Source organism: Aulonocara sp. 'chitande type north' Nkhata Bay, linkage group LG13 (genome assembly GCF_057382095.1).
Source record: "Aulonocara sp. 'chitande type north' Nkhata Bay isolate Kocher_YH1m ecotype deep benthic linkage group LG13, A_spYH_male_GT1.1, whole genome shotgun sequence".
NCBI classification, from domain to species: Eukaryota; Metazoa; Chordata; class Actinopteri; order Cichliformes; family Cichlidae; genus Aulonocara; species Aulonocara sp. 'chitande type north' Nkhata Bay.
In genome coordinates this window covers 31,790,357-31,804,032 of record NC_141356.1, presented here as the reverse complement: position 1 = coordinate 31,804,032, position 13,676 = coordinate 31,790,357, and the positions used below count along the sequence as shown (strand labels likewise).

Genomic DNA, 13,676 nt, shown 5'->3' with positions numbered 1-13,676 from the left:
TATGTCTGTTGTCACAGTTGCGCAGTTTCATGTTTTAGTAGACTTTCAGTTTTGATGTTTTTCATCTGCATGTGGTGCACAGCTGCTGGGGTGTCCTTTGCTAAATCTTTAGTGCCTCCAAACTTCAGATTCAACAGATTACTTCCTTTTATTTTGACATTGAGGAAAAGTTGCCTACACAGAATTTCTTATTTTGAAATAGCTCAACAGGCACTGCTGGGATTTGAACCCAGGATCTCCTGTTTACAAGACAGGCGCTTTGACCGGCTAAGCTACAGTGCCTCCTTCAGGGAAGGGAAAAACCAAGTAACCTCTGCAGACACAGTTTTGAATCGGTTTGTCACATTTTTCCCCACCAGCTGTTGGACAGTAGCCAGAGGCACACAGCTCAAGGCGCTGTGGCTTAGCTGGCCAAAGCACCTGTCTCGTAAACAGGAGATCCTGGGTTCAAGTCCCAGCAGTGCCTTACCTCCCTACCAATGCCATTACATTTCATTAATGAGTGCTGATGGCGGGAAGCATTGGGCGTTATGCTTTCTCTCCTTCGTTTCCAAGAAGAGGACACAATGAAGATTTAGACATGCCCAAGACATCAATATTGGGTGAACAACCCTCAGAAGCTCCACTAGCGGTTTAATGCCTGGGACCCTCCAGCATTTGTTCTAGAACTGAAGAAGCTTCTCGGATCGGGTGCAAAGAAGTTTTTAAAGCTCTCAAGAGTACCGTGAGGTGGATAACTGAGGACATACAAAGACTTTGAAAGATTTCCCAACTCCAAGATTAAGAATGCAATTAACACTGTGAAGAAGATGGTTTCAAATGGTAACAGGAAGGCACTGCTGGGATTTGAACCCAGGATCTCCTGTTTACTAGACAGGCACTTTGACCAGCTAAGCCACAGCGCCTCCTGCTGTCAGGCGATCCGGTAATACCTGGTATTACCTGGTACTGCAGAAGGAGACGAGTTCAACTTTTTTAACTTTTGTGCACTATCAATGTAGGATATGGTCAAATAGTCCAACAAGTAACTTCCTGTTCCTCACTTCTTCAATGACCTCGGTGGAAACATCATAAGGTGAAGGAGAAGCTTTTGAGACTGATTCAACAGGGTGAGTCTGAACAAGTCCTCAAAACAACTCTATTTCCCTTGGCAAGGGTGGATTCCCGCACTTTACTGTCAAAGCTTTGTTTGTTTCGTAAAGCACTCTTTTGAATGTGCTCAATGGCTAACTGGTAGCTTTCTGCAAGACTCTCTCAGCTCTCCAGATCTAATTTCTGTTCACGTAGACAATCGGAAAGAGACATCTGCAGCAGGGGGCATGGCCCAGCTACATCAGTTTGACAGAAATCTGCTGGTATTGCAGAGGCTCCAATAGCCAAACATTGTACTCGTGCAGACGATGGTACTGCTGCCTCCTCCTCAAGAGTTGAGGAATACTCATGTCTCTTGCATACTGCCTTTACTGCCTCGGTTGGAAAATCTGGCTCTTTGTTGCGGCGCAAGAGCTGTGCAGTAAAGCCTTCAATGGCATTTTCCTCATCATTAGAACTCTGATCAGATATATCACAGGCATGCAGATACGGACGTCTCAACAGCCCATCTGCATCTTGGTTGTCCTTCCCAGCACTATACTCAATGTCAAAATCAAAACTGGAAAGTACGGCCAACCAGCAATGCCCTACTGCGTCCAACTTTGCAGATGTTAAAACGTATGTGAGTGGATTATTGTCTGTCATCACTGTACATTTTACTCCATAGATACAGCGGAAAACGTTCTGGGAGACAGCCCACTTCACAGACAGGAAGTCAAGCTTGTGTGCAGGGTACCTTTGCTCGGACTTGGAGAGACCCCTACTGGCACAGGCAATGACTCTTAACTTGCTCTCCTGTTCTTGATATAGGGCTGCACCGAGAACATGGGCGCTTGCATCGGTGTGCACAATATAATGTTCTTTGGATCTGCAAACCCAAGAACAGGAGCTGTTGTGAGCTTGAGAATCAATGTCTTAAAAGTATCTTCAGCGGTTGGGGTCCATTTTTCGTGAAAAAGGCTTTTTGAGATCCGCACTGGTAGAAACCTTGTGGTTTCTGCCAGACAGACTGGATTTTCTCTTCAGTGGGAGGCAACCAGCACTTAAGTGATTAAGGGGTATTGCAAGCTTGGAATAGTCTTTTATAAACCTCCTGTAATATCCAGTGAACCCAAGGAAAGACTTAAGCTACTTGATGTTATCTGGTCTTGGCCAGGTAGTGAGGGCAGCTGGATCTGTTTTGAGCCCTTCTGATGATACAACATGGCTGAGATATTGGACAGATGTCCTGAAGAACTGACATTTCTCTGGCGACAGCTTTAAAGTAAATTCTTTCATCCTATGGAGGACCTTCAGCGATCATTCCTCATGGTTCTCAAGTGTAGCTGAGAAAGGAGTGACATCATCAAGAAATACCGAGACCTGACTCAAATTCCTGCTGCCTATACACTTTTCCATAACATAAGAGGAAAGTAGAACACCTCCTTATGCTGTTTTTAATAGAGAACTCTTCGGCATTTATTTTAACACAACACCTAACAGTCTTACCTTCTCTTATCAGTAACTCGAATGATTTGCAGAATCTTGACAGTACTTTTGGGACGAAAGCTCAATATAACCCTGCCTCACCCAGTTTCTATACTGGTCCATTTATGTCTGTTGTCACAGTTGCGCAGTTTCATGTTTTAGTAGACTTTCAGTTTTGATGTTTTTCATCTGCATGTGGTGCACAGCTGCTGGGGTGTCCTTTGCTAAATCTTTAGTGCCTCCAAACTTCAGATTCAACAGATTACTTCCTTTTATTTTGACATTGAGGAAAAGTTGCCTACACAGAATTTCTTATTTTGAAATAGCTCAACAGGGACTGCTGGGATTTGAACCCAGGATCTCCTGTTTACAAGACAGGTGCTTTGACCGGCTAAGCTACAGTGCCTCCTTCAGGGAAGGGAAAAACCAAGTAACCTCTGCAGACACAGTTTTGAATCGGTTTGTCACATTTTTCCCCACCAGCTGTTGGACAGTAGCCAGAGGTACACAGCTCAAGGCGCTGTGGCTTAGCTGGCCAAAGCGCCTGTCTCGTAAACAGGAGATCCTGGGTTCAAATCCCAGCAGTGCCTTACCTCCCTTCCAATGCCATTACATTTCATTAATGAGTGCTGATGGCGGGAAGCATTGGGCGTTATGCTTTCTCTCCTTCGTTTCCAAGAAGAGGACACAATGAAGATTTAGACATGCCCAAGACATCAATATTGGGTGAACAACCCTCAGAAGCTCCACTAGCGGTTTAATGCCTGGGACCCTCCAGCATTTGTTCTAGAACTGAAGAAGCTTCTCGGATCGGGTGCAAAGAAGTTTTTAAAGCTCTCAAGAGTACCGTGAGGTGGATAACTGAGGACATACAAAGACTTTGAAAGATTTCCCAACTCCAAGATTAAGAATGCAATTAACACTGTGAAGAAGATGGTTTCAAATGGTAACAGGAAGGCACTGCTGGGATTTGAACCCAGGATCTCCTGTTTACTAGACAGGCGCTTTGACCAGCTGAGCCACAGCGCCTCCTGCTGACAGGCAAACCGGTAATACCTGGTATTACCTGGTACTGCAGAAGGAGACGAGTTCAACTTTTTTTTTACTTTTGTGCACTATAAATGTAAGATATGGTCAAATAGTCCAACAAGTAACTTCCTGTTCCTCACTTCGTCAATGACCTCAGTGGAAACATCATAAGGTGAAGGAGAAGCTTTTGAGACTGATTCAACAGGGTGAGTCTGAACACTGTGAAGAAGATGGTTTCAAATAGTAACAGGAAGGCACTGCTGGGATTTGAACCCAGGATCTCCTGTTTACTAGACAGGCACTTTGACCAGCTAAGCCACAGCGCCTCCTGCTGTCAGGCAATCCGGTAATACCTGGTATTACCTGGTACTGCAGAAGGAGACGAGTTCAACTTTTTTAACTTTTGTGCACTATCAATGTAGGATATGGTCAAATAGTCCAACAAGTAACTTCCTGTTCCTCACTTCTTCAATGACCTCGGTGGAAACATCATAAGGTGAAGGAGAAGCTTTTGAGACTGATTCAACAGGGTGAGTCTGAACAAGTCCTCAAAACAACTCTATTTCCCTTGGCAAGGGTGGATTCCCGCACTTTACTGTCAAAGCTTTGTTTGTTTCGTAAAGCACTCTTTTGAATGTGCTCAATGGCTAACTGGTAGCTTTCTGCAAGACTCTCTCAGCTCTCCAGATCTAATTTCTGTTCACGTAGACAATCGGAAAGAGACATCTGCAGCAGGGGGCATGGCCCAGCTACATCAGTTTGACAGAAATCTGCTGGTATTGCAGAGGCTCCAATAGCCAAACATTGTACTCGTGCAGACGATGGTACTGCTGCCTCCTCCTCAAGAGTTGAGGAATACTCATGTCTCTTGCATACTGCCTTTACTGCCTCGGTTGGAAAATCTGGCTCTTTGTTGCGGCGCAAGAGCTGTGCAGTAAAGCCTTCAATGGCATTTTCCTCATCATTAGAACTCTGATCAGATATATCACAGGCATGCAGATACGGACGTCTCAACAGCCCATCTGCATCTTGGTTGTCCTTCCCAGCACTATACTCAATGTCAAAATCAAAACTGGAAAGTACGGCCAACCAGCAATGCCCTACTGCGTCCAACTTTGCAGATGTTAAAACGTATGTGAGTGGATTATTGTCTGTCATCACTGTACATTTTACTCCATAGATACAGCGGAAAACGTTCTGGGTGACAGCCCACTTCACAGACAGGAAGTCAAGCTTGTGTGCAGGGTACCTTTGCTCGGACTTGGAGAGACCCCTACTGGCACAGGCAATGACTCTTAACTTGCTCTCCTGTTCTTGATATAGGGCTGCACCGAGAACATGGGCGCTTGCATCGGTGTGCACAATATAATGTTCTTTGGATCTGCAAACCCAAGAACAGGAGCTGTTGTGAGCTTGAGAATCAATGTCTTAAAAGTATCTTCAGCGGTTGGGGTCCATTTTTCGTGAAAAAGGCTTTTTGAGATCCGCACTGGTAGAAACCTTGTGGTTTCTGCCAGACAGACTGGATTTTCTCTTCAGTGGGAGGCAACCAGCACTTAAGTGATTAAGGGGTATTGCAAGCTTGGAATAGTCTTTTATAAACCTCCTGTAATATCCAGTGAACCCAAGGAAAGACTTAAGCTACTTGATGTTATCTGGTCTTGGCCAGGTAGTGAGGGCAGCTGGATCTGTTTTGAGCCCTTCTGATGATACAACATGGCTGAGATATTGGACAGATGTCCTGAAGAACTGACATTTCTCTGGCGACAGCTTTAAAGTAAATTCTTTCATCCTATGGAGGACCTTCAGCGATCATTCCTCATGGTTCTCAAGTGTAGCTGAGAAAGGAGTGACATCATCAAGAAATACCGAGACCTGACTCAAATTCCTGCTGCCTATACACTTTTCCATAACATAAGAGGAAAGTAGAACACCTCCTTATGCTGTTTTTAATAGAGAACTCTTCGGCATTTATTTTAACACAACACCTAACAGTCTTACCTTCTCTTATCAGTAACTCGAATGATTTGCAGAATCTTGACAGTACTTTTGGGACGAAAGCTCAATATAACCCTGCCTCACCCAGTTTCTATACTGGTCCATTTATGTCTGTTGTCACAGTTGCGCAGTTTCATGTTTTAGTAGACTTTCAGTTTTGATGTTTTTCATCTGCATGTGGTGCACAGCTGCTGGGGTGTCCTTTGCTAAATCTTTAGTGCCTCCAAACTTCAGATTCAACAGATTACTTCCTTTTATTTTGACATTGAGGAAAAGTTGCCTACACAGAATTTCTTATTTTGAAATAGCTCAACAGGCACTGCTGGGATTTGAACCCAGGATCTCCTGTTTACAAGACAGGTGCTTTGACCGGCTAAGCTACAGTGCCTCCTTCAGGGAAGGGAAAAACCAAGTAACCTCTGCAGACACAGTTTTGAATCGGTTTGTCACATTTTTCCCCACCAGCTGTTGGACAGTAGCCAGAGGCACACAGCTCAAGGCGCTGTGGCTTAGCTGGCCAAAGCACCTGTCTCGTAAACAGGAGATCCTGGGTTCAAGTCCCAGCAGTGCCTTACCTCCCTACCAATGCCATTACATTTCATTAATGAGTGCTGATGGCGGGAAGCATTGGGCGTTATGCTTTCTCTCCTTCGTTTCCAAGAAGAGGACACAATGAAGATTTAGACATGCCCAAGACATCAATATTGGGTGAACAACCCTCAGAAGCTCCACTAGCGGTTTAATGCCTGGGACCCTCCAGCATTTGTTCTAGAACTGAAGAAGCTTCTCGGATCGGGTGCAAAGAAGCTTTTAAAGCTCTCAAGAGTACCGTGAGGTGGATAACTGAGGACATACAAAGACTTTGAAAGATTTCCCAACTCCAAGATTAAGAATGCAATTAACACTGTGAAGAAGATGGTTTCAAATGGTAACAGGAAGGCACTGCTGGGATTTGAACCCAGGATCTCCTGTTTACTAGACAGGCGCTTTGACCAGCTGAGCCACAGCGCCTCCTGCTGACAGGCAAACCGGTAATACCTGGTATTACCTGGTACTGCAGAAGGAGACGAGTTCAACTTTTTTTTTACTTTTGTGCACTATAAATGTAAGATATGGTCAAATAGTCCAACAAGTAACTTCCTGTTCCTCACTTCGTCAATGACCTCAGTGGAAACATCATAAGGTGAAGGAGAAGCTTTTGAGACTGATTCAACAGGGTGAGTCTGAACACTGTGAAGAAGATGGTTTCAAATAGTAACAGGAAGGCACTGCTGGGATTTGAACCCAGGATCTCCTGTTTACTAGACAGGCACTTTGACCAGCTAAGCCACAGCGCCTCCTGCTGTCAGGCAATCCGGTAATACCTGGTATTACCTGGTACTGCAGAAGGAGACGAGTTCACTTTTTTAACTTTTGTGCACTATCAATGTAGGATATGGTCAAATAGTCCAACAAGTAACTTCCTGTTCCTCACTTCTTCAATGACCTCGGTGGAAACATCATAAGGTGAAGGAGAAGCTTTTGAGACTGATTCAACAGGGTGAGTCTGAACAAGTCCTCAAAACAACTCTATTTCCCTTGGCAAGGGTGGATTCCCGCACTTTACTGTCAAAGCTTTGTTTGTTTCGTAAAGCACTCTTTTGAATGTGCTCAATGGCTAACTGGTAGCTTTCTGCAAGACTCTCTCAGCTCTCCAGATCTAATTTCTGTTCATGTAGACAATCGGAAAGAGACATCTGCAGCAGGGGGCATGGCCCAGCTACATCAGTTTGACAGAAATCTGCTGGTATTGCAGAGGCTCCAATAGCCAAACATTGTACTCGTGCAGACGATGGTACTGCTGCCTCCTCCTCAAGAGTTGAGGAATACTCATGTCTCTTGCATACTGCCTTTACTGCCTCGGTTGGAAAATCTGGCTCTTTGTTGCGGCGCAAGAGCTGTGCAGTAAAGCCTTCAATGGCATTTTCCTCATCATTAGAACTCTGATCAGATATATCACAGGCATGCAGATACGGACGTCTCAACAGCCCATCTGCATCTTGGTTGTCCTTCCCAGCACTATACTCAATGTCAAAATCAAAACTGGAAAGTACGGCCAACCAGCAATGCCCTACTGCGTCCAACTTTGCAGATGTTAAAACGTATGTGAGTGGATTATTGTCTGTCATCACTGTACATTTTACTCCATAGATACAGCGGAAAACGTTCTGGGTGACAGCCCACTTCACAGACAGGAAGTCAAGCTTGTGTGCAGGGTACCTTTGCTCGGACTTGGAGAGACCCCTACTGGCACAGGCAATGACTCTTAACTTGCTCTCCTGTTCTTGATATAGGGCTGCACCGAGAACATGGGCGCTTGCATCGGTGTGCACAATATAATGTTCTTTGGATCTGCAAACCCAAGAACAGGAGCTGTTGTGAGCTTGAGAATCAATGTCTTAAAAGTATCTTCAGCGGTTGGGGTCCATTTTTCGTGAAAAAGGCTTTTTGAGATCCGCACTGGTAGAAACCTTGTGGTTTCTGCCAGACAGACTGGATTTTCTCTTCAGTGGGAGGCAACCAGCACTTAAGTGATTAAGGGGTATTGCAAGCTTGGAATAGTCTTTTATAAACCTCCTGTAATATCCAGTGAACCCAAGGAAAGACTTAAGCTACTTGATGTTATCTGGTCTTGGCCAGGTAGTGAGGGCAGCTGGATCTGTTTTGAGCCCTTCTGATGATACAACATGGCTGAGATATTGGACAGATGTCCTGAAGAACTGACATTTCTCTGGCGACAGCTTTAAAGTAAATTCTTTCATCCTATGGAGGACCTTCAGCGATCATTCCTCATGGTTCTCAAGTGTAGCTGAGAAAGGAGTGACATCATCAAGAAAAACCGAGACCTGACTCAAATTCCTGCTGCCTATACACTTTTCCATAACATAAGAGGAAAGTAGAACACCTCCTTATGCTGTTTTTAATAGAGAACTCTTCGGCATTTATTTTAACACAACACCTAACAGTCTTACCTTCTCTTATCAGTAACTCGAATGATTTGCAGAATCTTGACAGTACTTTTGGGACGAAAGCTCAATATAACCCTGCCTCACCCAGTTTCTATACTGGTCCATTTATGTCTGTTGTCACAGTTGCGCAGTTTCATGTTTTAGTAGACTTTCAGTTTTGATGTTTTTCATCTGCATGTGGTGCACAGCTGCTGGGGTGTCCTTTGCTAAATCTTTAGTGCCTCCAAACTTCAGATTCAACAGATTACTTCCTTTTATTTTGACATTGAGGAAAAGTTGCCTACACAGAATTTCTTATTTTGAAATAGCTCAACAGGCACTGCTGGGATTTGAACCCAGGATCTCCTGTTTACAAGACAGGTGCTTTGACCGGCTAAGCTACAGTGCCTCCTTCAGGGAAGGGAAAAACCAAGTAACCTCTGCAGACACAGTTTTGAATCGGTTTGTCACATTTTTCCCCACCAGCTGTTGGACAGTAGCCAGAGGTACACAGCTCAAGGCGCTGTGGCTTAGCTGGCCAAAGCACCTGTCTCGTAAACAGGAGATCCTGGGTTCAAGTCCCAGCAGTGCCTTACCTCCCTACCAATGCCATTACATTTCATTAATGAGTGCTGATGGCGGGAAGCATTGGGCGTTATGCTTTCTCTCCTTCGTTTCCAAGAAGAGGACACAATGAAGATTTAGACATGCCCAAGACATCAATATTGGGTGAACAACCCTCAGAAGCTCCACTAGCGGTTTAATGCCTGGGACCCTCCAGCATTTGTTCTAGAACTGAAGAAGCTTCTCGGATCGGGTGCAAAGAAGTTTTTAAAGCTCTCAAGAGTACCGTGAGGTGGATAACTGAGGACATACAAAGACTTTGAAAGTTTTCCCAACTCCAAGATTAAGAATGCAATTAACACTGTGAAGAAGATGGTTTCAAATGGTAACAGGAAGGCACTGCTGGGATTTGAACTCAGGATCTCCTGTTTACTAGACAGGCACTTTGACCAGCTGAGCCACAGCGCCTCCTGCTGACAGGCAAACCGGTAATACCTGGTATTACCTGGTACTGCAGAAGGAGACGAGTTAAATTTTTGGGCACTATGAATGTTGGCATTCAGAAAATATTGCTTGAAAATTAATGCGGATTCTTAGCTTACCTTCTGGTTTCTCACCAAACCCTTTAAATACTGTCAGAACCATGTAACTTGATTCTTATTTGTGTAATTATTAAAATAAGTAACTGTGACCCTCGTGTTTTACCTTCTTACAGGCTGTCTCATCTTTTTGATAAACTCTTAATTTAAAGCCAAACAGAGATGACAAAGCTTTTTATTCTCTCGCTTTACATTTGCAGGATAATAAATAACATCCAGGGTCAAATTTCAGTGAATAAATCTTAATTTTGGGACTTTGCTAAACATGACAGTTTGTTCAGGTTGCAGATTCTCATCGCTGCACACAAACACGTTTTTAAAATGTTCCTTTTTACACTTAGAGCCTAGCATGAAGCTTCTCAAGATCCTCGGCGGCAGACGGCCGTATCCTGCTCTCAGCCCGACCAGGACCGCTCTCGCGTCGCTTTTAAACCAGGTGTCCGTTTTACTCGAAGCACTCCAGGATTGGCTCGTGTCCCGTTTCCTTGAGGAAGCGCAGCAGGTCGTCCGGTCTGAGCCCCATGGTGGCAGCGTTGGTCATCGGGTGGAAGTAGACCATCTCGTGGCCTCCTTCCACCAGGTCCCGGTCCAAGACGAACTTCACGCTGCGATCCTGATCGAAGAGCAGAGCAAGAGCCGTCGCACATCCCTGACCCACCTGAAGGAGAGGAGAGGAGGAGTCTAAAGCTGTGACCTGTGAATCCAGCTCAATAATTGGCCCTCCCAGTTTTGAGCCTTCCTACCTTCAGCTTTTCCAACATGGCTGCCTCATCTGCGAAGTGCAGATTTCCACTCCCGACACCAAGCTTCTTGGCGAGGTCATTAAGGTTCACCTGCAGATGGAACGAGAGGAAGTGAGGTGTTAGTCTTTAGTTTTTAAGTCAGAGGTCATGTGGAGGAGCTGACCTGGCGGTCATGGCGGGCCGACACCAGCCAAAGCCCCTTCTTCTTCTTGTCTTTCAAGAACAGGTTCTTGGTGACGGCGCCATTCACGCCCTGCAGGTGAGGCATCATCTCTTCCACCGTGAACACCTGCAGGAGGAGGAGAGTGGGTGAGAGCGGGCTCTTTGTGGAAGCTTTGTGGAAGCTGTATTACTAACATCAAAGCCTCTTGCAACTCTTCCTGGTTTCCTACATTAATAAAGCTGTCTGACTGTAATGCCATCCATGCCTGCAGGACTAAACCAAACTGTGGTCTGGCGCCCTCTGCAGGTCACAGCAGGTCCTGCAGCACAAACGTGTCAGAGCAGTTTATGAAAGCTGCAGCAGACAGGAAGTACATAAATATATGCACATAAGTCAGGCATTCAAAGTCATATCTGCTTTTTCACGGCGCGCTCGATTCTGAGCGGAGCTCTAAAGCGCCCGTCCCAACGGATCCCGTTCAAAAACACTGCGCATTTCAGGATAAACAGATTCTGCGCAAACACAGCTGACTGCGCCTAAACTTCATCACGTAATTTTAACGTGAATTCGTGTGCTCGTGAATTCAGCACACACACGGCAAGCAAAGCGGCTCTTCTTTACTTCAGCTGACAACTTTGTTACTCCCCCACGTGTCAGTGAAACTGAAAGAGCGAGAAACTGAGGAGGAAACGCGCACTTCCACAACCGTGAGCGCGCATCAGGAGCCTATCATGGTCACGCGTGGCGCCGAATAAAAGTGCGAGTCTCTCCGATTGTGGAAATGTCTCCGAGCATATTTTCACGTATTTATATGATCTAGAGTCAGACGGGGATGTTGAAAATGCCAGAAGCGCTAATGGGATTCGGTGTAGTCGGGCTGTCCGGTTTACCGGCGGGTGCTCCACGCATCTCGTCTGGATGTGTAAAGTCTGCAGATGTTTCTCCAGCTGTGCGCGCAGGTCCTCCGACATCTTCACGTGAGACAGCAGCTCAAACGGACACAGGTGGACCCGGCAGGTAGCCGCTGAGGAGCAGCTCTTCTTCTTCTGCAGCTAATTTCCTGCAGCTGGCCGCTCGCTTCCTGTCACAGTGCCACCGTGTGACTGAGGAACAGAGCCAGCTACTCAAACTGAGCACGGGGTGCCCGCTCATAGTGCAGGTTGTAATGGGGAAGGATCTGCGTGCAGCTCGAACTCTTTTAGAAAATGAAAATTATAAAACTGTTCGATTTGGGTCAAAGTAGCACCGACGGGTCAGAGAGACAATCACAGCGCCTCCGAGCGTCAACACAATTCCATTTAACCCGAAAATCTGAGTGCTGAGATTAAAATCCTACATGCACACATACGCACACAGACTCACACACAGATGCACACAGTTTCAGAGGTGATGAAGTACAAATACTTTGTTACATGAGTACTTAAGCGGACTTTTCAGTAGCCGTACTTTGTTTTTTACTCCTCACATTTTAAGTTCCGCGTCTCGACTTTATCATCCTTTCAGTTTAAGTCAGACTCGTTACTTCAGCTTTTTGCATAAGAAACATCCACATCAGGGATGGATGTGAACGATACAGAGGTATCAGAGGCCAAGGACGTAAGCTCGGCGAGCTCAATCGGTGGAGCATGAGATTCTTAATCTCAAGGGCGTGGGTTTGAGCCCCATGTTGGGCGTTGACCTTTATTTACGAAATTTCCCACATGTGGGATTATGAGGAGTTTAAAATAAAAAACATGCAGGGAGCAGGAGCACATGACGTTTCAGAGGGCAGGACAATGAACACGAGACCCTGATGGTCAGAGGTGACCACACATCTGAACTTCCAGCAGCTCTGAGGGGTCCAGCTTTAGTGTTCCTGACTTTGAACCCTGAACGCTTCACCTGTGTCTCCTCCGTTAGCTTCTCCGTCAGCTCCTCCTGCTGTTTCCTGCGTCAGCAGCTGCTGGAGCAGAAGTCCTGATCTCCACATCACTTCCACCAGATGTTTCTTTACACACCGATGAAATATGTGACACACACACTCACGCTGCTCATCCACCCATCAGTGCAAAGTGTGTTTATGTTCACAGGAGGCGCACGACAGGAGGCGCACGCTTCATCATTCAGCTTACGGTGACGTGTTTCCAAGGTTCATTCATCAACTCACAGTTCAAATCAAACATAAATGTGACCACACATGAGGAGAAGGAGGACCATGGAGCGGCCCCACCTGAAATCCTCGCCTTTCACCTGAGCTGCAGATCCACGGTTTATGTTTAACTTGACTGAAGGCCTGTAGGAGGCGCCGTGGCTTAGCTGGATAAAGCGTCCCAGCAGCGTCCCCTCTGACGTGGTCGTGTTCTTCCAACTCCAGCCTCTGCATGTCCTCCTTCACACATTCATGAACCTCCTGTGAGGCCGTCCAGGTGTTTAAACTGTCCCACCTGGATGTGAGCATGCTGCTGCACAGCTGCTGCACAGCTGCTGCACAGCTGCTGCACAGCTGCTGCACAGCTGCTGCACAGCTGCTGCACAGCTTCATGAGCTCTGTTCATTAAGAATGAAAGGCAGTTTGTGTGTTTTGTGTGAGGCGTCATAAGGGGACGCACACTCGGAGGCTCACTTCCTAGAATCACTGCTCAGGTGTGAGCTTGACTCTTATTATTACGTATTGATGAGGCTTTTCCTGATGATGTCGACAGGTGTTTGATCCCCTCACTGTTTCCCCCTCTCCCTCCCTCTGTCTCGTCTTCCTTTTCCTGCTCAGTGTTAGTCCACATGTTTGCTCCTGGACTCTAACATCCACCCTACTGAGAGTGCGCACTCAGTGTCCTACATTCATCTCAGCTTCCATCAGTTTAACTGTTGATTAAATGGATGCACACACACACACACACACACACACACACACAGACACACACACACACACACACACACACACACACACACACACACACAGTTGATTGAAATCATTCTTCCATGGGTCGATGCTGCTCAGTGTGTCAAACCACGAAAACATAAAAACTAAAACATCTCGCTCTGATTTTTTCTACAA

The 13,676-nt window shown here is 45.9% G+C and overlaps 1 protein-coding gene and 14 non-coding genes across 15 annotated transcripts; 4 read left to right on the top strand and 11 right to left on the bottom strand.

Annotated features, from left to right (window-relative positions):
* Positions 1-208: 208 nt before the first annotated feature.
* trnat-ugu (transfer RNA threonine (anticodon UGU)) lies at positions 209-282 on the bottom strand. The gene has a single exon. It is a non-coding gene; the product is annotated as a tRNA-Thr (tRNA).
* Positions 283-392: 110 nt separating this feature from the next.
* On the top strand, positions 393-466 carry trnat-cgu (transfer RNA threonine (anticodon CGU)). The gene has a single exon. It is a non-coding gene; the product is annotated as a tRNA-Thr (tRNA).
* Positions 467-831: 365 nt separating this feature from the next.
* trnat-agu (transfer RNA threonine (anticodon AGU)) lies at positions 832-905 on the bottom strand. Its single transcript has one exon. It is a non-coding gene; the product is annotated as a tRNA-Thr (tRNA).
* Positions 906-2,891: 1,986 nt separating this feature from the next.
* trnat-ugu (transfer RNA threonine (anticodon UGU)) lies at positions 2,892-2,965 on the bottom strand. The gene has a single exon. It is a non-coding gene; the product is annotated as a tRNA-Thr (tRNA).
* A 110-nt stretch (positions 2,966-3,075) lies between these two features.
* trnat-cgu (transfer RNA threonine (anticodon CGU)) lies at positions 3,076-3,149 on the top strand. Its single transcript has one exon. It is a non-coding gene; the product is annotated as a tRNA-Thr (tRNA).
* Positions 3,150-3,514: 365 nt separating this feature from the next.
* On the bottom strand, positions 3,515-3,588 carry trnat-agu (transfer RNA threonine (anticodon AGU)). Its single transcript has one exon. It is a non-coding gene; the product is annotated as a tRNA-Thr (tRNA).
* Positions 3,589-3,840: 252 nt separating this feature from the next.
* Positions 3,841-3,914, bottom strand: trnat-agu (transfer RNA threonine (anticodon AGU)). The gene has a single exon. It is a non-coding gene; the product is annotated as a tRNA-Thr (tRNA).
* Positions 3,915-5,900: 1,986 nt separating this feature from the next.
* trnat-ugu (transfer RNA threonine (anticodon UGU)) lies at positions 5,901-5,974 on the bottom strand. Its single transcript has one exon. It is a non-coding gene; the product is annotated as a tRNA-Thr (tRNA).
* A 110-nt stretch (positions 5,975-6,084) lies between these two features.
* On the top strand, positions 6,085-6,158 carry trnat-cgu (transfer RNA threonine (anticodon CGU)). Its single transcript has one exon. It is a non-coding gene; the product is annotated as a tRNA-Thr (tRNA).
* Positions 6,159-6,523: 365 nt separating this feature from the next.
* On the bottom strand, positions 6,524-6,597 carry trnat-agu (transfer RNA threonine (anticodon AGU)). Its single transcript has one exon. It is a non-coding gene; the product is annotated as a tRNA-Thr (tRNA).
* Positions 6,598-6,849: 252 nt separating this feature from the next.
* Positions 6,850-6,923, bottom strand: trnat-agu (transfer RNA threonine (anticodon AGU)). Its single transcript has one exon. It is a non-coding gene; the product is annotated as a tRNA-Thr (tRNA).
* Positions 6,924-8,908: 1,985 nt separating this feature from the next.
* On the bottom strand, positions 8,909-8,982 carry trnat-ugu (transfer RNA threonine (anticodon UGU)). Its single transcript has one exon. It is a non-coding gene; the product is annotated as a tRNA-Thr (tRNA).
* A 110-nt stretch (positions 8,983-9,092) lies between these two features.
* Positions 9,093-9,166, top strand: trnat-cgu (transfer RNA threonine (anticodon CGU)). The gene has a single exon. It is a non-coding gene; the product is annotated as a tRNA-Thr (tRNA).
* A 365-nt stretch (positions 9,167-9,531) lies between these two features.
* Positions 9,532-9,605, bottom strand: trnat-agu (transfer RNA threonine (anticodon AGU)). The gene has a single exon. It is a non-coding gene; the product is annotated as a tRNA-Thr (tRNA).
* A 290-nt stretch (positions 9,606-9,895) lies between these two features.
* Positions 9,896-11,718, bottom strand: prorsd1 (prolyl-tRNA synthetase domain containing 1). The gene is made up of 4 exons (XM_086258138.1): positions 11,533-11,718; positions 10,643-10,768; positions 10,480-10,569; positions 9,896-10,394 (listed from the first exon to the last, which is right to left on the bottom strand). Exons 1-4 carry the CDS (start codon positions 11,611-11,613, stop codon positions 10,182-10,184), a joined length of 510 nt encoding a protein of 169 aa, XP_086114264.1. The 5' UTR covers positions 11,614-11,718; the 3' UTR covers positions 9,896-10,181.
* Positions 11,719-13,676: the final 1,958 nt, after the last annotated feature.